Raw genomic sequence first — 24,950 nt, 5'->3', positions numbered from 1 at the left:
GGGAGCGGGAGGCCCCGCCTCGGCAAAGGCCCGTGGGCGGTTCTGCGCAGCTCAGCGGGCGGAGTGGAAACGAGCCTGGGGGCGTGGTCTGGGTGGGGCTTGAGGGCGGGGCGGAGTGAGAGCCCCGAGCGGAATTGTGCGCGAGCTCGGGAATTCCGTGGAGGCCCAGGCCGGTGCGGAGCGGTGGAGAGAAGGCCGGGGGCGGGGCGGGGACACGCGGGCGGGGCGGGGACACGCGGGCGGGGCGGGGACACGCGGGCGGGGCGGGGACACGCGGGCGGGGCGGGGACGAGTACGGGTGAAGTGCGCGTACCGCGAACTCGGCGGAGGCGGGAAGAGCGGGCGGGGACGAGGAGCGGGCGGGGCGGGGCTGGGGGCTGGGCAGAGGGAGGTCCCCTAGCCCTACAGTCTACGGTCGCGGAGCTAACCCGAGGTCCAGGCGAGCGGGTCGGCGCGGCGGGCTAGGCAGGCACCTGGGGGAGGTGGGAACCGGGCTGGACTAGGCCAGCCGGGGGCGATGCCGGCGGAGAGGGAAGCGGGCGAGGGCGGACGGGATCGTAAGGGGACGCGCGGCGCGGGGGCGGGCGGCGGGAGGGCGCTGTGGGGCGTCTGGCGAGGGGACTGCGTTGGGAAGTCTGACGAAGGTCTTTAGCCCTAGAGACTTTAGCCAGCCCACGAAAGTTTTTGAGTTTTGAAATAATGTTTTGACCCCCAAAAGGGAAAAAACTATTGCAATTAATACATCTACCAGATTTAATGTAGTATGTGGGTTCATGAATGTAGTTTATATAATTTGAGGCGTGTCGTCCAAAAAAGTATGAGTGTTTAGGGCTCTTGGAGGTCTTGAAATGGCCTGGGACTTAGGAGAAGCGTTTGTTTGGGATGGAGGTGAGAGGCGGTGTCAGGGCAGGTCTGCCTCGCAAGGGATACCAAACACAGACTGGCACTGGGGACAGAGAAGCTGTTTTCTAATTTACACAGAAGTTCCCAGTGGATGCTGTGGGAAGGGGGTGTAGTTAGGGAGAAAGTGAACTGAGGACTAACCAGGAGAGGTTTTTGGAAAGAAGGATCTGAAGGGCATGTGAACTGGAGATGAATGGATAGTTAAGTGGCTCTGGATTTAGAGGTCAAGACATCAGAGAGGTCCAGGTCAGGGATCTTTAAAAATGCAAAGGATAGCACCCCAGCGTGCACAACCTGTGATAGACTGAGGCCGTGAGGGAATAAGTGTATTTAGAGTAAGGCACCCCAGGATGAGATTGAACTACACCCCCAAACCTGCATTTGGGAGTTGTGGAAGCAACATACCAGCTGAGTTGTTCCATAGGTTTCTTTCGGGTTTGGTTTGCCTCTTTCTATTAACCACAACAAAGGAACTTATAGAGAACCAACTTCTGCCATTTATTACTTGTTATTTAAATAATTCTACCCAGCACAGGCTATAGGAAGGATATTAATGGATACAGGGGGTATGAAATGAGTTTTGTATGTAAGGACATGTTTACTTCCAGTAGACAACTGAGGTGATAAGATTGTGAGCTGAGAAAAGAACTGAACATTTGGGAAGGAGTACACTCGCTTCCTTATTCATATATTACACATCTAGATACTTTCCCCTAAGACTGATTTCCAACCGGTGTGCTGCAAGAATACCTTGCTAGTTAGTCAGGGTCACTGACTTCTTTTCCCTTGCAGGAGTGGGGAACCTTTTTTCTTCCAAGAGCCATTTGGATATTTATAATATATCATTCGCGGGCCATACAAAATTATCAACTTAAAAATTAGCCTGCTATATTTGGTCAAACATTTGATTAATTCACCCCTAAGGCCAGACCGAATGATTTCTCAGGCCTTAGATGGCCCATGGTTCGGATGTTCCCCAACCCTGCCTTAGAGTGCCAAGTAAAAAAATGACCACAGCCAACACAACAATAGCCCTTTGGTGTAAATGAGTCAAAGTTATGCCTATTTTTTTTTATCAGATCAGCAAAAATATATACTTTTTGGTGTGCTGCAGAATTTTAGTAATTAGTTTATGTGTGCCATGAGATGAAAAAGGCTGAAAATCACTGCCCTAAAATATAACTTTTTAAAAGCAAGTTTTCTCCCTAAGTCTCCAACCCCCACATTTCCACTCCCGGATAGATTGCCACACCATTATTCCACCTCTGCACTATTTACATTTTAGGCCAGATAATTATTTATTGTGGGGGACTGTCCTGTGCATAATGGGATATTTAGCAGCATCACAAAATGCCCACTATATGCCAATAGCATCACACCCCATCCCAAGTTGTGACAATCCAAATGTCTCTAGACATTGTTAAATGTCGCTAAGAAAAATTGGGATTACAGGATAAAACCTATTGTCTTTATTTATTTATTTATTTATTTATTTATTTATTTATTTAAACGCATTGCCTTTAACCTGACTTTTAAGATCCTTCATTATCTGTTCGCAATCTACCTTTCCTAGAATTTGATTGAATCTGAAAGAACCATCAAATGCAGGAATTCTTTCTTTAGTTTCCTTCATAGATTATTACCTAGTCTTCTTGGACACTTTCAGAGATGGAAAAGATTTAAAATCTTTACTTTTCCAGAAAGTTCCTCTATTTATGATGTCTTCCTGCTTAAAATTCACATTTGTTAAGTCTAGTTGTAAAAGAAAAATTCTAATCTTTTCTCCATTTGTGAACACTTGTGATATTAAAATTTGTAGTCATATTTCTCTCATTTCTTGTAATGTTTCAGCCCCTATTCTTTTAGCTTTATCCATGTAACATAGTTTATAGATTATCAGAACTTTTTGCTCTCCTCTGACAATATCAAGCCTGATAATGTCCTACTTAAAATGTACTACCTAGCTCGGCAGGTGTTGCTCAGTGGTTGAGCATCGACCTAGGAACCAAGAGGTCATGATTCAATTCCTGGTCAGGGCACATGCCCAGGTTTTGGGCTTGATCCCCAGTGGGAGTGTGTAGGAGGCAGCTGATCAATGATGTTTCTCTCTCATTGATGTTTCTATCTCTCTATCCTTTTCCATTCCTCTCTCTCTCAAATCAATAAAAACATATTTTAAAATGTACTATCCAGAACTGAACACAGCATTCTGGATGTAGATCACACTATTAGCATATATCTTATTATATGCATGCTTGTCCATCTTCCTTGACTCTGAGCTTGAAGGCAAGAACCAAGTTTTATTCACTATCTTTGTCTTAGGTTATAGTCATCTCTGCATTACTAGCACAGTACCTAAAAATTTGATGGAGTGCAACCACCTTTGGGAGCAGATATAGTACACTCTTGCCTTAGAGTGACTTTGTAATGAACCAAACCTATCCTATACAGTAAAAGCCTAAAAAGCAAATTGTCCCCTCAACTGGGAGTTTGACCAGGGGACAGGGCTGGGAAGGGAGGCCCCCCAGCTAGCAGCCAGTAGCCGCTAGGGACCCTACCCATGCATGAATTTCATGCACTGGGCCTCTAGTCCTATATAATAAAAGCCTAATATGCTAAGTGTCCGGTTGTTCGGTCGTCTGTTCAACCAATCAAAGCATAATATGTTAATGATATGCTAAGGCCACTCAACCACTCACTATGACATGCACTCACCACCAGGGGGCAAATGCTTCAACCGGTAGGACTGAGCTAGACGAGCCGGACACACCCTGGAGCCCTCCCTCTCTCCCTCCCTGGCTGGCCAACCTCCTACTTCCCTCCCCGGCCCGGATCGTGCACCAGTGGGGTCCCTTGTCCTGACCTGCGCCCTCTCACAATCCGTGATCCCTCGGGGGATGTCGGAGAGCCAGTTTCGGCCCTATCCCACAGGCCAGGCTGAGGAACCCACTGGTGCACGAATTCATGCACTGGGCCTCTACTATATTATAAAAAAAAGCATTTTTAGCTCATGGACCATACAAAAACAGGTGGCAGGCTAGAATTGGGCTTGCAAGCAGTCATTTGCCAACCCCAATCTAGACTAATCCTTGTGTGATTGATTTTTTAAGTCTGAGTAGATAGGCTTATACTTTTATCCTTATAATATCTTATTGATTGCAACCCATTTTTCTAGCTTGCTCAGATCTTTTTGTGTGCTGATTCTGTCATCTGGCATATTAGCCATTTTGTGTCACCTGCAAATTGATAAGCATCCTTAATTAATAAAAATGTTGAATGGGAATAAGGATAGAGGTCTTCCACAGAAGTATTATTTTGTTCTATTAATCATCATTCTTTTAGTATAGCCATTCAGAGAGTTATAAATATCTACCTAAAGTACCACCTGTCAGCCAACCCACATTTCTCCATCTGGTCCACAGGATATCTTGAGAAGCTTTATCTGAAGTTTTGTTGAAATGTTCAGAAAATATCCCTAATTGGTAGTGACTCCATTAAACAAACAAATGTATAGATATGGTGTAACTTTTGTGACCTAAAGTTACTGCTACTTCCTATTTTACTACATTCTTGTTTACCTTTTCAAAGCCATAATTTTAATAATGAAATTTAATAATTTTGTTGAGAATTAACATCCAAGTTCATCAGTCTATTATTTTTAGGAATTCACAATCTCCTCAAACTAAGGGTTAATATTTATCTAATACCAGTCCTCTGGTACCAGTAGTAATAAAAGCAAGAAAAATGCACAAATAAAAAATATTAGGATATATGCCTTCTTCTTGACCAGTCTTACCACAATTTTAATATTGTCATACTAGATTTCAAAATTACAATAAAAATGAATTTTATGCCAATAAATATAAAAACTAAGAAGAAATGGATAATTTTCTATAAAATATAAATTTCAAAATTGTTTCAAGAAGGTGTAGAAAATTTGCCCAGGCCGGGTAGCTCAGTTGGTTAGATCATCATCCAAATACACAAGTTCAATCCCTTGTCAGGGCACATACAAGATTCAACCAATGAATGCATGAATGGGTGGAATAACAAATCAGTGTTCCTTCCTGTCTCTCTCAAATTAATTTTAAAAAGAAGGTGTAGAAAACTTGAAAGAACTATTGAACTTGAAATAGTAAAAAAAATCTACCTATAAACACTTTATCAGGCTTACAGGATCAAATAACCCCTATCTTTTAAAATATTTTTTTACTGATTTCAGAGAGAATGGGGGAGGTAGAAAGAGATAGAAACATGGGTATCAAGGCCACAACCTGGGTATATGTCCTGGAATCGAACATTCACAGGTCAACACTCACCCACTGAACCACACCAGCCGGGTGTAAGAAGTCAATTTTGATTCCTGGTGTTCACCTAAATGTAATGTGTTTTTTGCTTTGTTTTTCCCCTCTTTAATTTTCAGCAATTGACTAAGACGTCTAGGTGGAATGTTCTTTGTATTTATCCAATTTAGGGTTCATGAACTTCTTAATCTGTGGGCTTATGTCTTTCACAGGTTTGGGGAAAATTTCTGCCATATCTCTTCAAATTTTTCATCTACACTGTTCTCTATCTCCTCTCCTTCTGGGACTCCAATCACATGTATTTCAGAATAGTTTGATAGTGTTTCTCAGGTTTCTGATACTTTTCTGTTATTTTCATGTACTGTATATCTCTGTTTCATTTTGGATCATTTCAATTGACCCATCTTTAACTTCACTGACCCTTTTTTATGCTGTTGAGCCCATCTGATAAAATTTTTATTTCAGGTAATGTACTTTTCAGTTCTAGAATTACTGTTTTGCTCTTTTTTAGAGTTTCAGTTTCTCTGCTAAAATTCCCTTTGTGCTCACCCATTTGTCCATATTTTCACTAAATTCTCTTAACAGATATATAGCAGTCATTTTTATCTATGTCTGCTGATTCCCGCACCTGGGTCATCTATAGATCTGCTTCAAATGACTTTGTATATTGGACATTGTGTTTAAATGAATAGACACAGCATAGAATTTTATTTTATTTTTTTTTAAACATATTTTATTGATTTTTTACAGAGAGGAAGAGAGAGGGATAGAGAGTTAGAAACATCGATGAGAGAGAAACATCGATCAGCTGCCTCTTGCACACCCCCTACTGGGGATGTGCCCGCAACCAAGGTACATGCCTTTGACCGGAATCGAACCCAGGACCCTTGAGTCCGCAGGCCGACACTCTATCCACTGAGCCAAACCGGTTTCGGCACAGCATAGAATTTTAAAACAATTTAATTGCTGAAAGTATTATAGATGTCCCTCTTTATCCCCCAATTGAGCCACTCCACCTTGATTTTGCCCCCTCCCCAGGTCTTCACTGTACTATTGTCTGTATCCATGGGTTATGCATATATGCATATAAATTCTTTGGTTAATCCTATGTAATAAAGAGGTGCTATGCAAATTGACCATCATGCCCTCACAAGATGGCTGCTTACGACCAGGCCGGCAGGGAGGTTAATGAGGGACGACCAAACAACTGAACAGCAGGCTGAGTGGGGCGACCAGGCTGGCAGAGGGGGGCAGTTGGTTGGGGGTGACCAGGCCGGCAGGGGTGGGGGCAGTTAGGGGCGACCAGGCCGGCAGAGGGGGGCAGATGGGGGCAACCAGGCCAGTGGGGGTGGGGCAGTTAGGGGCAACCAAGCAGGCAAGCAGGTGAGTGATTAGGAGCCAGCGGTCCCGGATTGTGAGAGGGATGTCCGACGGCCGGTTTAGGCCTGATCCCAGCCTAAACCGGCCGTCGGACATCCCCTGAGGGGTCCCGGATTGGAGAGGGTGCAGGCTGGGCTGAGGGGATCCCCTCCCCCATGCACAAATTTCATGCACCGGGCCTCTAGTCTCTTTATATAAGGTTTGTCCCTTTCCCTGAGAGAATACACTATTTTCTTTGTCTGGGAGCTAGGGTAAGGCGCAGATCACTTCAGTCCCCCTAGAGATTGTGCTAGGATTGGTTTGAGCTGTAGTTTTATTTAAATAGTTCAGTTTAGCCATGGCTGGTTTTGGCTCAGTAGATAGAGTGTCAGCCTGCAGACTGAAGGGTCCCTGGTTCGATTCTGGTCAGGGGCACATGCCAGGGTTGTGGGCTTGATCCCCAGTCAGGGGACATGCAGGAGGCAGCTGGTCAGTGATTCTCTGCTATCATTGATGTTTCTATCTCTCCCTCTCCCTTCCTCCCTGAAATCAATAAAAATCTATTTTAAAAAATTCAATAGTTCAGTTTACCTCTGATTTCAGATATTTGGGAGTGAGATTAGGTCTCTCCTTCATCAGGGTTTGGGGATGTAAGTACCTCAAATCACAGAAATTTTTTGCTTTTCAGTTCACACCAATTTCCTCTGAAGCTCTATTTAGGGGCTGATTTTTTTTAATCTTATTAGGAGTTAAACAGGGTGGGGGTTAAGATGCACTTTACTTAGTTATACTTCAACTCAGCTACACACAACCACACGGATAAATCTCAAAAACTTAATAATGAGTGAAAGAAGCCAGATACAAAGGAGTATAATCTGTATGATTCCATGAATATAAAGTTCAGGCAAAATTAATCTATAGTGTTAGAAATAAGGGCCATGCTTACCTTTGGGAAGGAAGGAGGATGAGTGATTGAAAGAGGGCATAAAAAGGGCTTCTTAAGTGCTGATAATGTTCTAGTTCTTTACCTGGGTGGCAGTTACCTGGGTAGTGGTTATTGGGGTGAGTTTACTTTGTAAAAATTTGTTGTGCTAATTTATGATTTGTGTGCTTTTCTATATATATGTTATAGTTCAATAACAAAAAAAAGTGTGTGTGTGAGGTGGGGAGACTCCTACACACACACAAAAAAAACAAAGTTACAAAAAAAATCAAACCACAGAGTAGAAGATATTTACAACATATAGTAATGGAATTCTATCCTGAATATTTTATTTTAAAAATACCTACAAATAAAAAAGAAATGGACAAAAAGTTTTTTTAGAGCAACCCAATAGAAAAATGAGCCAAGGATAAGAAAAAGCAAATAACAGAAGAAGAGGCCTGAATGGCCCATAAACATATGATAATGGTATTCAGCTTCACTAATAATCATGGAAATACAAATTGAAACCTTATTGAGATACCATTTCACACCAGTGAGATTGACTATAGCCAAAAGTCTAACAATACCACATAGATTATGGTTAGACTTTGAGGAAGCAGAAACTCTCATACAATACTGATGGCAATGAAAATGGTTATAATTTAGAGATCAAATTGATCAATTATTGACTTAAAAATATGCTGATTCTAAGTTTCTGCAATTTTATTTCTATAAAGAGAGTCTTTTTGTCCTGGCCAGATTTTCTCAGTGGTTACAGCGTCGGCCTGCAGACTGAAGGGTCATGGGTTTGATTCCGGGCAAGGGCATACAAGTACCTCTGTTGAAGGCAGGATCCCCAATGCTGGTCCAGATGCAACCTGGAGAGGCAACCTATTGATGTGTCTCTCACACATCAATGTTTCTCTCTTTCTCCTCTTTCCCCTCCCATTCTCTAGGAATCAATGGGAAAAATATATTCACTCCTCAGGTGAGGATTTAAAAAAAAAAAAGTAGCAAAAGGAACCATCCAAGTTTTCAAAGAATAGTACATATTGTTTATGGAGACATATGTATGATAATAGTATAAAATATAGTCAGGAGGCATATTCATCAATTTTAGAATAGCTGTTACTTCTGGGCCAGGAAGGGAATGGGCCAGTGAGGGGCTACATATATCTCAAAAAAGAATTTTTTAAAGTAGATATGGCAAAAATGTTAACATTTGTTACATCAGGGCAGTAATGCATAGTTGTTTAATATATATAACATTCTCTGTACTTTGTCATTTGTTTATTTATAATTGTCTTTTTTTTAAAAAAAAGAAAGACTGGGATCAGTGTGTGAAGGGTATTGGACGTCTTCCTCAGTTTTCTAAACACTCTTTTAATTCTTTGTAGATACAGCTTTTCCAGTCACTTTGCATCTATATATTAGTTTTTGCCCTATCACCACCAGATCAAGGAGGAGGGTGAGTGAGATCTGACAGAACCATCTCTGTCTTCCTTCTCTGTTTTACCCACCAGGGTTCATAGTAGAGCTCAATACTGTCTTTTCAAGATGCTTCTATTAAACTTAAAATGTCTTTAAGCCCATAACCCAAGTGAGTGATTTAGAATTTGAAAATAAATAAAAGGATGTCTTCTCTCTTACATTTCTGCTCAAAAAAAAAAAAAGATGATGTTGTTTAAGATATAAATAATATTGCTTGCTATTTCAGTTGATAAATGTATTGATAGTCACAAAGAATCTGTTTTTATGCTCCAGGTTTTTAAAAATAATTTCAGAATTATAATAATTTAAGTAATTGTAAATAAATTAATTCACTTATGTCACCTTAGCTTTTTAACTATTTCTCTATAATTATTGAGGGCTTTTAATTTTTGAACCAGAAAAATTATGTCAGTGTAGTCAGGGACTTGTTTTGTGGGGTAGTGTAGTGGAAATACTCATATTTTACAGATTATTCCTGGGAGAGGTCTGAAGTTTACTTTTGTAAATAAACATGTTAGAGTCCTTCCCACTTGTTGAATAGCTTGGTTGTTAAGCTGTGTGCTAGGCAACAGGCTTTCTCTCTTCCTTTTCTCAGATAAAGTGCAGAGAATCAAGAAGTAGCTTTTGTTGTTATTCCTTTGTTATTGTTTTATTTGCAGGTTAAACAGTTTAAGATGAGAAAAGTTGATCTCTGTTTGAGCTCTGAAGGGACTGAAGTGATTTTAGCTACATCGAGTGATGAAAAACATCCCCCTGAAAATATAATTGATGGGTAAGAGTTACTATTCTTTCTTCCTTAAGGTCTTGATATTAGGTCAGTGAACCCCTGGAGTATTGGGACTATGTGTTTTACAACAACTAACACTGTTAAACATAGTTTAATAAACGTTTGGTTAAGTAGATTATCTGACAATTTCCACCTTTGGTCCCATTTTTAAAATTAATTCAGTTGTATATGTTTAGGTTTTGATCCGTTTCTTGAAAATTCCTAAACTGACCTTTACAAATGTTTTTTTTTTTAAAGAAGTAGTTTAATAAGGCAAAACTTCAAACAACAACCACTACCTTATTTTATGGAAGTGTACATTTTAATATCTGGTTATGGTTTTATTTCAAGTTTTTCTTAGTAAATAGGAATATAAACATTGTAACTTTCTACCCGTTGCCTATTTCCTTATTAGTCAAAGCAACATCTTTGCTAAACTGAATGCTTCACTCACTATCTGCTATCTACCTGCATTGTTTGGCTCTTGGCCTCTTAATATTATTCCAATTTCCACTCTTCACCATGTTAGAGCTTATTCTAGGTAGAGATGAATATCATTCTCAGACTTTTAAATTCCAAGAAAAAGTAGATAATGGGAGAACTCTGGCTATTTTATCAACCTCTTGAGTTCTCTTTCTTGGTATTTGTACAATGACCAGAGTTTCACTAATAGAATAATGTAATTTTAGAGCTAGAAGGACTTATGAGTTCATCTTATTTAAACTTTCATTTTAGACTCATGGTAAGACAGGCCTAAGGACGTCAAGTACTAGTTTGAACTATTGAAGGCAGAGCCAATAGTAATACAGATCTTGTGGTTCTTTGGGTTCTGTTGTGAAGCCCATGTATCTGAATAAATATAAGCAACTCATCCTCTTCTTTTTAGCCTAGTTGTTACCTTCTTTATGACATTTCTCCCTTTCCCTCAAGGAGGATGAATTTACCTTTTTTGTTGAACTCTAGCAGAATTTGGTAGTTACCCTTATTACCTTATTTATTTTGTTTCTTAATTGTGAATTCTTAGAAGTCAGAAACTATGACTTGTTCATCTTTAACTCCATAGTGTCTTACAATATTTGTTGAGTAGCTTATTGAATTAGACCATCAATTATTAGTCAAACTTAACTAATATTGGAGAGTACTGAGTATTTATGCATACATATATATACATATATATACATACACACACTCTAGTATGTGCATATGTTACTTTACATTTGCATAGTACTTTGTCGTTTCATAGACTCTATGTTATTTGACACACACTGTAAGCTTGGGTAATAAGAGGCAAAAAAAATTATTTTCAACCTCATTGTAAAGATGAGGAAAAGAATGATCAGAGATAAAATGACTTGCTCAACATCACACAGATAACCAAGAATCAAGATTAACACTCATGTCTTCTAACTCCTAGTTTGGGGTTCTTTGTAGTATACTATAACTCAAACTTAAGGTGTGCATAAAAAATTTGATATCTGCCAAAACCGGTTTGGCTCAGTGGATAGAGCGTCGGCCTGCAGACTCAAGGGTCCCGGGTTCGATTCCGGTCGAGGGCATGTGCCTTGGTTGCGGGCGCATCCCCAGTGGGGGGTGTGCAGGAGGCAGCTGGTCGATGTTTCTCTCTCATCGATGTTTCTAGCTCTCTGTCCCTCTCTCTTCCTCTCTGTGAAAAATCAATAAAATATATTTTTTTAAAAATTGATATCTCCTTTTTGCCTGTGCCTCTTAATCCTTCTTAGTTTTTTACTTCCTAAAATTCAGGTCATAGTAATTTATCCCACTCTGCCTTGGAGTAGAGAAATTAATGTGGGAACTGCTGTGAGAATACATAGATATATACAGATCTGCCTTAAGTTGTTTGCCAGAAATAGAGATCTTTTCATATCAGTCCATATTAATGAATGACTACGGATGTCATATTCTTTTTATTAGACAAAACCCTTAGTACAAAAAGAACTACATAAAAGTAGTTACTGACCTGGTAACTGAACAGAGTACATTGGAGACTTTTAATCTATATTCATGTCTAACAAATACAATTAGACTTTATTAGTAGATGTTAAAAATTATTCTCTGCTCATAAATTGGTTTATCTAAATGAAAGTAACCATGGAATTATTTGGAGAAAACAGTGCTATAAATTTGCTCCAACTGGACAGTGCTCCCAACTCTCTATTTCCCAGAAATAGGAATTAAAGAAAGTGATTATATTTCTGTTTACCTTTAACTCTACTTTTTTTCTGTGGCATTTAATATATTAATGAAAAAGGAGAAAAAAATTTCTGCACTAGAAAAAGTGAATTAAGAGAAAAAGAAGAGTAGTGGAGCAGGGACATGTGCTAGGGGGCGGGAGCGGCTGGGGAGAGATCAATGGGGGAAAAAGGAGACATATGTAATACTTTCAACGATAAAGAATTTAAGCCGAAACCGGTTTGGCTCAGTGGATAGAGCGTCGGCCTGCGGACTCAAGGGTACCAGGTTCGATTCCGGTCAAGGGCATGTACCTTGGTTGCGGGCACATCCCCAGTAGGGGGTGTGCAAGAGGCTAGGGGGTGTGCAAGAGGCAGCTGATCGATGTTTCTCTCTCATCGATGTTTCTAACTCTCTATCCCTCTCTCTTCCTTTCTGTAAAAAATCAGTAACATATATTTTTTTAAAAAAAGAAATTAAATTTTAACCAAAGATAGTTAAAAAAGAGAAAAAGAAGATAAAGAGAATTAGTTTTTTTGAAATACTGTAACAGAATACTAGAGTTACAGTTAAAATTCCTAGGTAAGTGAACTATTATGTGTTACACTGGGCTAAGAGTATATGTGTTACTCTGTAAGCCTCAATTTCCTGGTCTGAAAAATGTGGATAATACCACCTTCCCTGACTACCTCAGAGTTGTGAAAAAAAATCATGTGAGAAAATAGGTGCTAAACAGTCATTAGCTATAAAGCCTTATTTAAAACTATTTTGATGACTTCATTAAATATGAGGATTCAGTTATATGTCATTTTAAAATCCATGTCTACACGTACTATTTGATGTTATTATATTAGTTGTGTTCATTAAAAGCACCCAAGAAAAAAACACAGGGCAATTAAAAGCCATTTAATTTATTTAAATAAAGAATATTTAAAACCATATAAATGTAAATTTTAAAAATTGTGAAATATTAAGCATAATATTTAAAACCCAGAATTGTGGGTTAGGAAACCCAGTTGCTGCAGCAGCTGCTGCTTCTGCTGCTTCTTTTTATAACAGCTTTATTGACATATTATTCACATACCATGCAATTCACCCATTTAAAGTGTACAATTCAGTGGCTTCCAGTATATTCACAGAGTTATGCAACCATCTGCATAATTTTAGAACATTTTATCACCCCAAAAAAAACCTTGCAATCCATTATAGTCACCCCATATTTCCCTTATCCTCACCAGTCCTACTTTGTTTCTATAGATTTGCCTATTCAGATATTTCATATAAATGGAATTACACATATGCAGTCTTTTGCTTTTTTCAGTTGCTGTTTTCAAGGTTTATCCATGTTGCAGTACATATCAGTGTTTCATTTTTATTTCCAAATAATATTTTATTATATGTATATAGCACATTTTATGTATTCATTTATCAGCTGATGGATATTTGGGTTGTTTCTACTTTTTGGCCACATTTCCCCAATCTTATTTAAAAATACCAACTTATAGCTCCAGGAAACTCAGAAAACCCCAAGCAGGGTAAAAATAGAGGGACCAGCCTGGCCAGTTTGGCTCAGTGGTTGAGCTTCGACCCATGAACCAAGAAGTCACCTGTTCACTTACTGGTCAGGGTATATGCCCAGGTTGTCGGCTCAATCCCCAGTTGGAGGCATGCAGGATGTTTCTTGTCAGTGTTTCTATCTCTCTATCACTCTCCCTTCCTCTCTCTCTAAAAATCAACTTTAAAAAATAGGGACCATATAATAATCTGCTAAAAAATAAAGATAAAGAAAAAAATTTTAAATAGCTGGAGGAAAAAATACATTAAATATAGGGAAACAATAGTAACAGTGACAGCTGACTTTGCATCACAGTGAAATCCAGGTAACAATGGAACAGTATTTTTTAAGGCTGAAAAAAAGAGAAACACCTCTTCCCCCCCCCTCCCGCCCCCAAGACTGTCTATCCAGAATTCTATATCTAACTAAAATATCCTTCAAAAATGAAGATAGAATAAAGACATTTTACTCAGCACAAGTAGACCTGCATCACAGGAAATGCTAAAGGAAGTTCTATAGGTTGAAGTGATATAATACTAGATAGAAATTCAAACCAGCCCTGGCCAAGTAGCTCAGTTGGTTAGAGTGCCAAGGTTGCAGTTTCGATCTCTCCTCAGGGCACATACAAGAAGGAACCAATGAATGCATAAATAAGTGGAACAATAAATCAATCTCTCTCTCTCTCTCTCTCTCTCTCTCTCTCTCTCTCTCTCTCTCTCTCTGTCTCTCTTCTCCCCCCTCTCAACCAATAAATAAAATTTAAAAAAAGAAATTCATACCTACAGGAAGAAATTAAGTTCATTGGAAATGGTAAATATTTGGATAATATGAAAAAGCAACCTTTTTTATTTTAAGTTTTTTTGAAAGACAACTGACCATTTAATGGGAAAAAAAACAACAACACTGTACTGTTGCATTTATTACATATGTATTAAGACACAGAAGCATGAGCCTGCATGATGTGTTTGCTGAATTTTAACTGGCCCCAGTGTGACTATAGTAATGGGAGATGATAGCATGAAGGATGAGGATATGATACTTTAATGATGAGAGACCAGATTATTATTTAGAGTCATAAAATACCATACTAAGGCATTTAGATTTATAGGCAATAAGAGGCCACTGGAGGCTTTAGACAAGAGTGACATAAATTCTATGTTTTTAAAGAATATATCTGATAGTAGTAAAGAATTATTAAAATTAGGGAAAAATTAGAGGCAGAATGAACAGTTAGAAAGGGATTGCAAGAATCCATGGGTCATTTTTTTATACTTATTCACTAGACTGTTGTGAGTGTTTAATTTTTATTTGGCTAATTTTTTCTCTCTTTTTTTAATTAACAATAGGAATCCAGAAACATTTTGGACCACCACAGGAATGTTTCCCCAAGAGTTCATTGTTTGTTTTCACAAACGTGTAAAAATTGAAAGACTTGTAATCCAAAGTTACTTTGGTAAGCAAATCATACATTAATTTTCATCATCTTTTAATTTTTCCATAGGCAGAGGGCTCATGTAAATTTTTGGCAAAATTTTTTATGCAGCATGGAATCCAGCTTTATTGCTGGGTAAGAGAGTGGGGTGTATGGGTTAACTGCCTTGAATACAGTTAGACTCTATGAAACTGCAAATTTGAAACCCTTCCAAAGCAACTAATAATTTCCATGCAATTTACTATGTGAAAGTCTTTGGCAAAAGAGCCTATTATGAACATAAGAAGCCAGTTTGCCAGAACGCTAGATTCCTTGACATATTTATTACAGATTGTTTGGCTTGGGGTTCTCTGTTAAATTCTTTCTGGAAATCTGATAACCCTGATTATTTGCATTGGATAATATTGATTCTTATATTAATAATGACATTTTCTGAGGGATTTAGAAGGAGAATCTCCTATTAGAATATCATTCTAATCCTGTCTTTATGTTTATGTAAGGATAAAGTATATCAGAAAGAATCATGGCAGGAAACAGAATACACTCCGAATGGTTCAAATGAAGAGACTTTATTGATGGGTCTACTTATAAAATTATGTTCTGGCTCCAGAGACTAAACCAGGGATGTAAGACACCCAGAAACTGGCTACAGCAGGATGCCATTACCACCCCTGAGCCAAGGGAAGGAAATAGTGTTATGGAGCCCAGTAAAGATTGGAGCTTGTAAATAAGGACCTGCCTGGCAGGAGGTGTAATCATGAAGGAACACAACCACTGTCAAAGACACGGCACTGAAGCAGGAAGGGAGTGGAGGAAAAACAGCCTGATCTCACTTCCCCACTGCCCTCCAACTTCCTCCCAGTGCCACCCATTGGCCACATATGACCTGTAACCAGTGAACAAGTGAGTCCCGGAGATGCAGTCCACTGGGATTATCCCCCCAGGGCACAGAACACAGAAAGGGAAGAATGGATCTGGGGTAGCTGAAACTGGGTTAGGGGTGATGGAGAAAAAACAGTGCAGAAGGAAGATGACTGACTGCATTCCTGTTAAGTCTTTCTCCTGTCATTAATTGTAGAGGCTCTGGAGTCAGACAGACCTAACATTTGAATTTTAGTTCTGGCACTTACTAATTCTTTATCATTGAACACTTTGCCTGACTTCTCTAAGTGCCCAATTTCTCTAAGCTTGTTTCCTTATCAGTAAAGTAGGTTAATATTACTTTTCTCATAAGATTATAGTAAAGAGTGAATGAGGTAAGTATGCTTGACTCATAGTAGGTTCTCCTTAAAGATAAAGACTTATGCCCAAGACTACTAATACTATTGCTATTATTAATACCAATATACAAAAAAACCTGGATGATACCAAATTCAAAAAGGCTCCAAAGCTGTGTTGTATGTTTGCAAACATTTGTAAGATTTTAGTGACACAAGATTGCATTTCCCCATAGGGACATATAGAAAAAGAGTAAATGATTTTCAGAAGATGGTGTTCCTGATCCCAGTTCTTTGTGCATTCCCACCAAAGCCTGACAGTCTCCAAGGATAAAAGGAATATAGGAACAACAACAAAGAATCAATAATTAATACTTTATATGTTTTGTTTATTTACAATGTTAGTACGGACCTTGCGAATTGAAAAGAGCACATCTAAGGAGCCAGACAGTTTTGAGCAGTGGATTGAAAGAGGTATGTGCTTGTTTCACCAGCGTTGTTCTGAGCATGAGGGAGGGGAGAGTCGACAGTTAGAGGAAAAATGATGACCTGAATGATTCTTGTGACATATTTAGAGCCTAGAAAAACCCAGGTTTCAATACAAGACTGCTTCTTTACTTACTGGGTATGTAACTGTTAACATGTTACTTAATTTTTCTGAGTTTGTGAATCCTTATCTGAAAAATGGAGATGATACCTACCATTTATGGTTTTTATGAACATAACTAGAGGCCCAGTGCATGAAATTTGTGCAGCAGGAGTGGGGGTCCCCTCAGCCCAGCCTGCACCCTCTCCAATCCGGGACATCCCTCTCACAATCCTGGACTGCTGGCTCCTAATCGCTCACCTGCCTGCCTGCCTGGTCGCCCCTAACTGTCCCCCCTCCCCCGCTGGCCTGATCACCCCTTACTGCCTCTGCGTGCCAGCCTGATCGCTCCTAACTGCCCCCCCTGCCAACCTGGTTGCCCTTAACTTCCCTCCCCCGCTGCCAGCCAGGTTGCCCCCAACTGCCCCACCGCGCCGGCCTGGTCGCTCCTAACTGCCCGCCACCCCCCCCCCCCCCGCTGGCCTGGTCACCCCCAACTGCATCCCCCCGCCAGCCTGGTTGCCCCCAACTGCCCCCCTGCTGGCCTGGTTGCCCCCAACTTCCCTCCCCTGCTGGCCTGGTCGCCCCTCATGGCCTTCCCACCAGCCTGGTCGCCCCACGCAGCCTGCTCTTCAGTCGTTTGGTCGTCCCTCACTAACACCCCTGCTGGCCTGGTTGCCCCATGCAGCATGCTGTTCGTCCCTCACTAACCCCCCTTCCAGCCTGGTCATAGGCAGCCATCTTGTAAGGGCGTGATAGTCAGTTTGCATATTACCTGTTTATTATATAGGATATCTGGTATATGGTAGACAAACAATAAATATTAGTTTTCTCTTTCCAGCAGAATTGGTAGCCTCTAGTAAAATACATACTGCCTTCATGTGTCTATCTCCATTCCTTCACAAAATAACATGAAAATAATAGTAAAGGAATAAAAGGAGACATAAACCTAGAATGACAAAAAATAAACAAACAAAAACTAGTAGACCAAAGCAGATGTGAGAGATCAATATATATTACTAGAAGCCCGGTGCGTGAGATTCGTGCCCTGGGGGGGCGGTCCCTCAGCCCGGCCTGCACCCTCTTGCAGTCCAGGGCTCTCACAGTCTGGGACCCCTCGCTCCTTACCGCCCACCTGCAGTGGAGGTGGGAGAGGCTCTTGCTACAGCCGCTGTGCTCGCCAGCCATGAGCCTGGCTTCTGGCTGAGCAGCGCTTCCCCTGTGGGAAAACATTGACCACCAGGGGCAGCTCCTGTGTTGAGCCTCTGCCCCCTGGTGGTCAGTGCGTGTCATAGCGACCAGTTGTTTCACCATTTGGTCAATTTGCATATTAGGCTTTTATTATATAGGATGAAAGAGCCTTAGCTGGTTTTGCTCAGTGGATAGAGCATTGGCCTGCAGACTGGGTTCTGGGTTCGATTCTGGTCAAGGGCACATGCCCAGGTTGCGGGCTCGATTTCCAATAGGGGGCATGCAGGAGGCAGCCAGTCAATGATCTCTGTCATCATTGATGTTTCTATATCTCTCTCCCTCTCCCTTCCTCTCTGAAATCAATAAAAATGTATCATATATATATATATATATATATATATATATATATATATATATATAATGTTATGGAAGAGAGGATGCTAATGGAGAAGTAAGTTCTATAGTTGAATGGAATAGGTTATAACCTAAGTGTCTGCCAAAGAGAAAATTAATGACAAGCAAACCAATTTGCCTAACAGAACCCCCAAAACGTCTAGAACTTGAAGGCAAATGGTAACATAGAAAATGTTAGTGAGGCATGAGCCAGAAAAGAAGGGTCATTAGTTGAATACCTATATACAAAGTAGTTGGACCCTAGGTACCTTCTCCTACCCCAAAAACCAAGTGACCACTCCTTCCACCCATAAACCACCTCCAAGGGATAACTGTATCCTCCCCAAGGAACATTGAATGTTGAGGCTCAGAACTCAGGTATAGTAGAGAGAGTGCATGAGACATGGAGATGAAAACAGGAATTTAGGTGGAAGCCTGCATATTGAATAGTGGGAACTCCTGCTATGCTCTGCTATTTATGACAGCAACCAAGAATATAGCCCCAGCCAGGAGATGGGAAAATTCATCTTTGGAGAAACTGAATGGCCCCAGAAAAAAGATTTATGGATGTTGACAAAGACTAGCTCATTCCTGGTCACCCTATTGAACTCCACTAGTCAATGAGCCTGGCTCATGCACATAGTTTTCAAATGATGTATTCATAAATAACAAAGATCACCAGACATGTGATGAAGGCCTCAAACCCTGAATGTAATCAAGCCTTTAGCTTTCATTTCCAAGCTATAGGAAATATGCAGGATAGAGGAACAAATTAAATGAAACCATGAGGAGGCAAGATGATAAAACGTGGGGCATTCTACAGGACAATTGACCTGGTCTCTTCGATAAGTCAATGGCATGGGGGAGAAATGTGTATGTGGGAGGGAAAGCAGTTCAAGTTTAAAAGAGAGAATTCTGATTTTAGTAAATCAACTATAAAAAGACATTTTTGAATCAGTGGTGAAATTTGCATATAGACTGAGTACCATATAATATTAAAGCATTATTTTAAATGTTAGTATAATAATGGTATTGTGGTTATGTAAGAAAATATCCTGACCTAGCTGGTTTGGCTCAGTGGATAGAGTGTCGGCCTGCTGAATGAGAGGTCCCAGGTTCGATTCCAGTGAAAGGCACATGCCCAGGTTGCTGGCTCAATCCCCAGTAGGGAGTGTGCCAATCAATGATTCTCTCTCATCATTGATGTTTCTATCTCTCTCTCTCCCTCTCCCTTCCTCTTTGAAATCAATAAAAATATATTTTTAAAATATCCTTATTATTTAGAGATGTATAGTCAAATATTTGGAAATGAAATATCATGATGTCTTAGACTTGCTTAAAAAGATTTTAGCAAAAAAATTAGATAAATCAAGAATGGTAAAATATTAGTAAATGTAAAATCTAAATGATGAGTTATATATAGGAGTTATGTTCTATCTTCTTTTATGTTTGTTTGAAAATTTCCAATGTTTCATAATCTAAAAAAACTAAGCAAATGAAATAGAGGTTATTATTAACTTCTGGTCAGGGAGGAGTTAAATAAGAAAATGTGATCATAATTTGTTATTTATTTCAGCAGCAAATAACATGTATATAGACTAATTTTGCCATCAAATATTGATTTCAAAATTGAGAGGATGACAGGAGGGGAAACTTGCCAGAGGATTTTAGTTTAAATTTTCACCCATCATAATATAAAGTCAGTAAAAAATTGTTAAGAAAAGAAATGTGAACAATATAACTTCAGGAAAAACAGCTTTAAGAGTTGAAAACATTTACCTGAAGGGAGCAGGACTGGAGGATAAAGGAGAGGACAAGCTGGGGATTACTATTTTTCATTGCCCCAGAGAAAGATTAGGAAACAGAAAGTCATACATACTCTTACTTCCCAGAGACTTCCCTTTGTATACTATACGCCTTTAAAATTATGTACACTCTTTTATACAAATAAAATTAATTTCTAAATCTTAATATTTTTATTATATTAATTAAATATTTCATGGTTCCAAATATAATCATGGTTCCAAATATAATCATGTTTGATATGATTATCTTATGATCAAATAAATTAATCTGTCCTAAAATTATATGAGTAAAGGCTTTCTAAAGTTGGATACCAGAAAAGATCGATTCAAGGGTAGCATAATTCTGCAGTATAGTAAAAATTTATTGTGAGAAACTGAGCTCTAGTTGTTGCCCATGGGAACAATAAAATGGCTCCTTTCAGGCCTGCAATTGATCCTCAAAAGGGATTTCCACATTTTATCAATTCCTCACTTTATATTTCTTTACTATAATTTACATTTGGATTGCCTTATGTTTTTATTCACTAGCGATATTTTATAGCTCATAAACAGTTTATCTTTCATACCTTTTATATTAAATATCTCTATCTGTATATTAAATTTTAACCCCAAAACACTGGTAAATCTGGTTTAACTATAGTTTACCACATATAATGTTTTGCTGAACATAAATTTCAGTAGCTATCCTCATGTCTTGTAAGCCCTAACTCATTTCTGTTAAATTTATGTTTTAGATCTAGTACACACAGAGGGACAGCTTCAAAATGAAGAAATTATGGTAAGTAAATATACTTTGTAGAGATAAATATTATCTTTAGCCAGCACAATATGTTTAAATTTTAAACCTATCTCTATAGTAATAAAGTTAATAAATACTCTCATGATAGTATAGTTTCTGTACTTAATCCATAAACAGAGGTTATTCTCAATAATATTATAGTCTAAAGGTAGCATTTATAAATTAGGCTTTTATCTATCATAGACAGGATTACAGCAAGGTTAAAACAGAATTCACTTACTTTTTTTTAAAATATATCTTTATTGATTTCAGAGAGGATGGGAGAGGGAAAGAGAGATAGAAACATCAATGATGAGAGAAAAGCATTGATTGGCTGCCTCTTGCACATCCCCCACTGGGGATCAAGCCCGCAACCCAGGCATGTGCCTTGACCAGAATCAAACCTGGGACCCTTCAGTTCACAGGCTGATGTGCTCTATCCACTGAGCCAAATAGCTAGGGCCAGAATTCACTTACTTGTTTTTGTTTTAATTGTGTTCATTTTTTAAATTGGAAGTATTTACTTGCTTTGCTTTCTCTTATTTGATTCTGTAGGCCTTTTAAAGTAGGAATCATAAAAGGTTGCGATGCCAAAGCTGGATGTTAATTTAAGCATGAAAGGACAAGGGAGATTCAGATAAGGGGAACTGGAGCATAGGATCAGCAACAAATAAACCAAAGAGAGATGGGGTGGAAAGAGAACAAGCATTTTTCGACAGCATTCCATTGAGCTTTGCTTGTCAAGTGGAATGAATGCCCATTGATGAGGAAGTGCTGCCGTATCAGGAATTTCTCTGTTCCTGCCAGTTTGTCAGGCCGTGGGTTTAGACAAACACAAAAACTTGGAAAAAATGAATATGTGTTTGTGTGTTTTATCTTCTCCCAAGGATATGTGTTGTTGTTTTTATTGATTTTTAGAGATAAAGGAAGAGAAAGAGAGAGAAACATTGATTGGTTGCTTCTCATATGCACCCCAACCAGGGATCGAACCCCCCAACCTAGGTATGTGCCCTGACCTAGAATCAAACCCACAGCCTTTGGTGTATGGACAACACTCCAAACAACTGAGCCATCTGACCAAAGGCAAGGTGTGTGTGTGTGTTTTTAAAGGTGGTAGTGTTTGTTTAAGGTGTCTTGAAATGAGGGTTAAAGTGATACCTTGTCCATTAAATTTCCTTTTTCACAACTTATTGGGAGCTGCTATGAAATCTATACTTCAAAAGAGTCTATAGGATGTTTTTGAATCCTATTAATTTTTTTCTTTACCACCCAAATGTGCCCAATGACTGGGAAGGTGAGTTGAGGGGGGTGGGGTGGGTGTTGAAAAATGATTAGACTGAATTTTAACTTCCTATTTTTATCCATCTTTACCAATGGGTGATGATTAGTAAGTCTCTGCTGAATATTTTGTTTCAGGACCCACTAAGGATCAGAAAAGCTCACATCATTATAGAACATTTGGAAAATAATAAGGGGGATGGGAGGCTGAAAATCACTCATCATTTTATCACCCTGTCATAACAGCTTTTTCTATATCTACTTTCTTCTAGTTATCGGCCATATGCTTCACATATAGTTATAATAATAATGAATGAACAATTTTTTATCATTTTTAAAATTTATTATATACAAGCTTCATAATTTTAAGATTAAGCATATGCAAATGGGAAAATGCTAACTAATTTCCTTTTTCCTCCCTCTGTCATTGTAAGTACTACTACAAGGAACATCTTATACATGTTCCCACTACCACGATCTTCACCTTTTTAATTACTTTATAAGATTAGATTTCAGAGAATGGAATTACTAGGTTGAAAGATATAGACATATTTATACTTGTTTAGTATATTGCCAAATTGCTTTCCTGAAAAATTACATAAATGTAAAAGTAAAGGTTCAAGGTATTATATTCTGAGGCATCGTTAACCAAAAGAAATTTTTTGTTATGAAAAATACTTTAGAAAAACACTTTGAAAAAACTGATCAGAAATGTACAGTTGTAGCCCGGCCGGCATGGCTAAGTGGTTGAGCATTGACCTATGAAACAGGAGGTCACAGTTCGATTCCCAGTCAGGGCACATGCCCGGGTTGTGGGTTTGATCTCCTGTGTAGGGCATGTAGAAGGCAGCCAATCAATGATTCTCTCTCACCATTGATGTTTCTATCTCTCTCTCCCTCTCCCTTCCTCTCTGAAATTAATAAAAATATTTTTTTAAAAAGAAAAGAAATATACAGTTGTAATTTTCAGCTCCAACAGCTATTTTACATCAAACCAAAGCTGTTATTTAGTTAACACACACTAGAACAACTGTACTGTTATATGTGACTGGCTTCTCTTCTGAATCTTATCTTATAAATTGTTATATATTTAGACTATACTCGTGCATCAAACCCTTTTTTCTGTTAACTGCTTAACAGTTAATTAGAACTGCTAAGAGCATTTTTATTGATTTTTCCCCTACAGGCACATGATGGCCATGCCACTTACTTGAGATTCATTATTACATCGGCCTTTGATCATTTTGCATCTGTGTATAGCATTTCTGCAGAGGGAATAGCAGTCTCAAATCTTTCTTAATAATTATTACAAAATGCTTTTGTATGTTTTTTAACCATGTATTTATTTTAAAATAAAGTTGCCACTGATGTACTTTATTAAAGGGATTTGCATCAATCTGTTTCAGTTTTTATTTTCTCTTTAACATTTTGTACAAAGGAACTTGGTATAATCCGTCAGCAGTAATGGCCACCATGGAGGATATAAGAAAGCTTTTCCTTCAATATATAGCTTAATCAAGGAAGTGGCTGTACATGAAAACTTAATTGGTAATACATTGTATTCCCCACAGCATCTAATAGGGTGCCCTTCCTATATCAGTGCATTAATTTTTAAATTTATTGATTGATTGATGCAAAGAGTTAAGTGAGAAGTATAGTCAGTAAACAATGTATAAGTTCAGAAAAAGAGAAAGTATTTATGGGAAGGTTTCACTGAGGTCATGGAACTTGAACTGGGCCCTGCAGGACAAATCACTTCATTCTTTTTCTTTTCATTTTATTTGGTCCTGATTTGAAAACCTCAGAGAAGAGTTAGGAAATACATAATCTTACTTTTCAGAGACAACCATTATTGTTATTATTATTTTTTAAAGTATTTTGGGTGGTAAAGGAACAGGTTGCGACAGATTGGGGGGAAACTATACTTTATTATATAGGTTGACTTTGTAAACATAAATAACTAATATAGCCAAAAATTCAAATAAAAAAGCAATTATAAAACATTGACAACAAATAGAAATGAACCTAACTTTATTGTAACTTGATAAACACACAGGAAAGAAATTATATGAGAACATATTTTGTCTGTGTAGTCTGTATTAAAAATTTCTTAGGGTTGCTGTAATAAAGTTCCGCAAACTTGATGGCTTAACAATAGAAATTTATTCTCTCACAGTTCTGAAGGCTAGAAGTCGGAAATCAAGGTATTGGCAGGGTTTGTTATTACCTTTCTCTTAGCTTCTGGTATTGCTAGCAAGCTTTGGCATTCCTTGGCTTATGGCACCATAGTTCCGATCGCTGTCCCTGTCATCATATGGCATTCTTTCTGTGTCTTCACGTCATCTTTCCTCTGTGCATATCCGTTTCTGTGTGTGTTTTTATCTTTTTTATAAGGATATAAAGCATATTGAATTATGGGCCCACCGTACTCCAGAGTGACTTCTTCTTAAATAATTATATCTGCAATGACTCTTTTTCGAAGTAAGGTCACATTCACAGGTAATGGGGAGATAGGACTTGAGCATATCTTTTTGGAGAAACAATTGGACCCACAACACAGTTTTACTGAAATATATTTGTGATAGTTAATTTTATGTGTCATATTACCTGGACCACAGTGGTCAGCTATTAGCTCAAACATTATTCTGGATGTTTCTGTAAGGGTGTTTTCTGGATGAGATTAACACTTAAATGAGAGGACTTTGAGTAAAGCAGATTGCCCTCTACAGTGTGGGCCTCATCCAGTCAACCAGTTGAAGACGTTAATAGAACAAAGA

The 24,950-nt window shown here is 38.7% G+C and overlaps 1 protein-coding gene across 4 annotated transcripts; it reads left to right on the top strand.

Moving 5' to 3' along the window:
- The first annotated feature begins 113 nt into the window (after positions 1–113).
- Positions 114–24,634, top strand: IFT25 (intraflagellar transport 25). Of its 4 annotated transcripts, none has more exons than XM_079776086.1 (7): positions 114–173; positions 8,889–8,959; positions 9,642–9,754; positions 14,840–14,946; positions 16,548–16,616; positions 20,852–20,895; positions 23,360–24,634. In XM_079776086.1, exons 3-7 carry the CDS (start codon positions 9,657–9,659, stop codon positions 23,471–23,473), a joined length of 432 nt encoding a protein of 143 aa, XP_079632212.1. In that variant the 5' UTR covers positions 114–173; positions 8,889–8,959; positions 9,642–9,656; the 3' UTR covers positions 23,474–24,634. The 4 variants fall into 4 exon arrangements, with proteins under 4 accessions (XP_079632212.1, XP_079632211.1, XP_079632213.1 ...); XM_079776085.1 differs by lacking the exon at positions 114–173 and adding an exon at positions 377–482; XM_079776087.1 differs by lacking the exon at positions 114–173 and adding an exon at positions 387–433.
- The last annotated feature ends 316 nt before the right edge of the window (positions 24,635–24,950 follow it).

The sequence above is a fragment of the Cnephaeus nilssonii genome (assembly GCF_951640355.1).
Source record: "Cnephaeus nilssonii genome assembly, chromosome: 7".
In the NCBI taxonomy this organism is placed as follows: Eukaryota; Metazoa; Chordata; class Mammalia; order Chiroptera; family Vespertilionidae; genus Cnephaeus; species Cnephaeus nilssonii.
Note: the sequence above shows the minus strand (reverse complement) of the source record. Positions and strands in the feature narration are given on the sequence as shown.

Coding starts and splice junctions, on each gene's coding strand:
- IFT25 (XM_079776086.1), top strand. CDS start 9,657: ATGAGAAAAGTTGATCTCTGTTTGAGCTCTGAAGGGACTGAAGTGATT. Junction 14,947..16,547: donor TGTAATCCAAAGTTACTTTG/GTAAGCAAATCA, acceptor TTACAATGTTAG/TACGGACCTTGCGAATTGAA. Junction 16,617..20,851: donor TGAGCAGTGGATTGAAAGAG/GTATGTGCTTGT, acceptor TTTATGTTTTAG/ATCTAGTACACACAGAGGGA.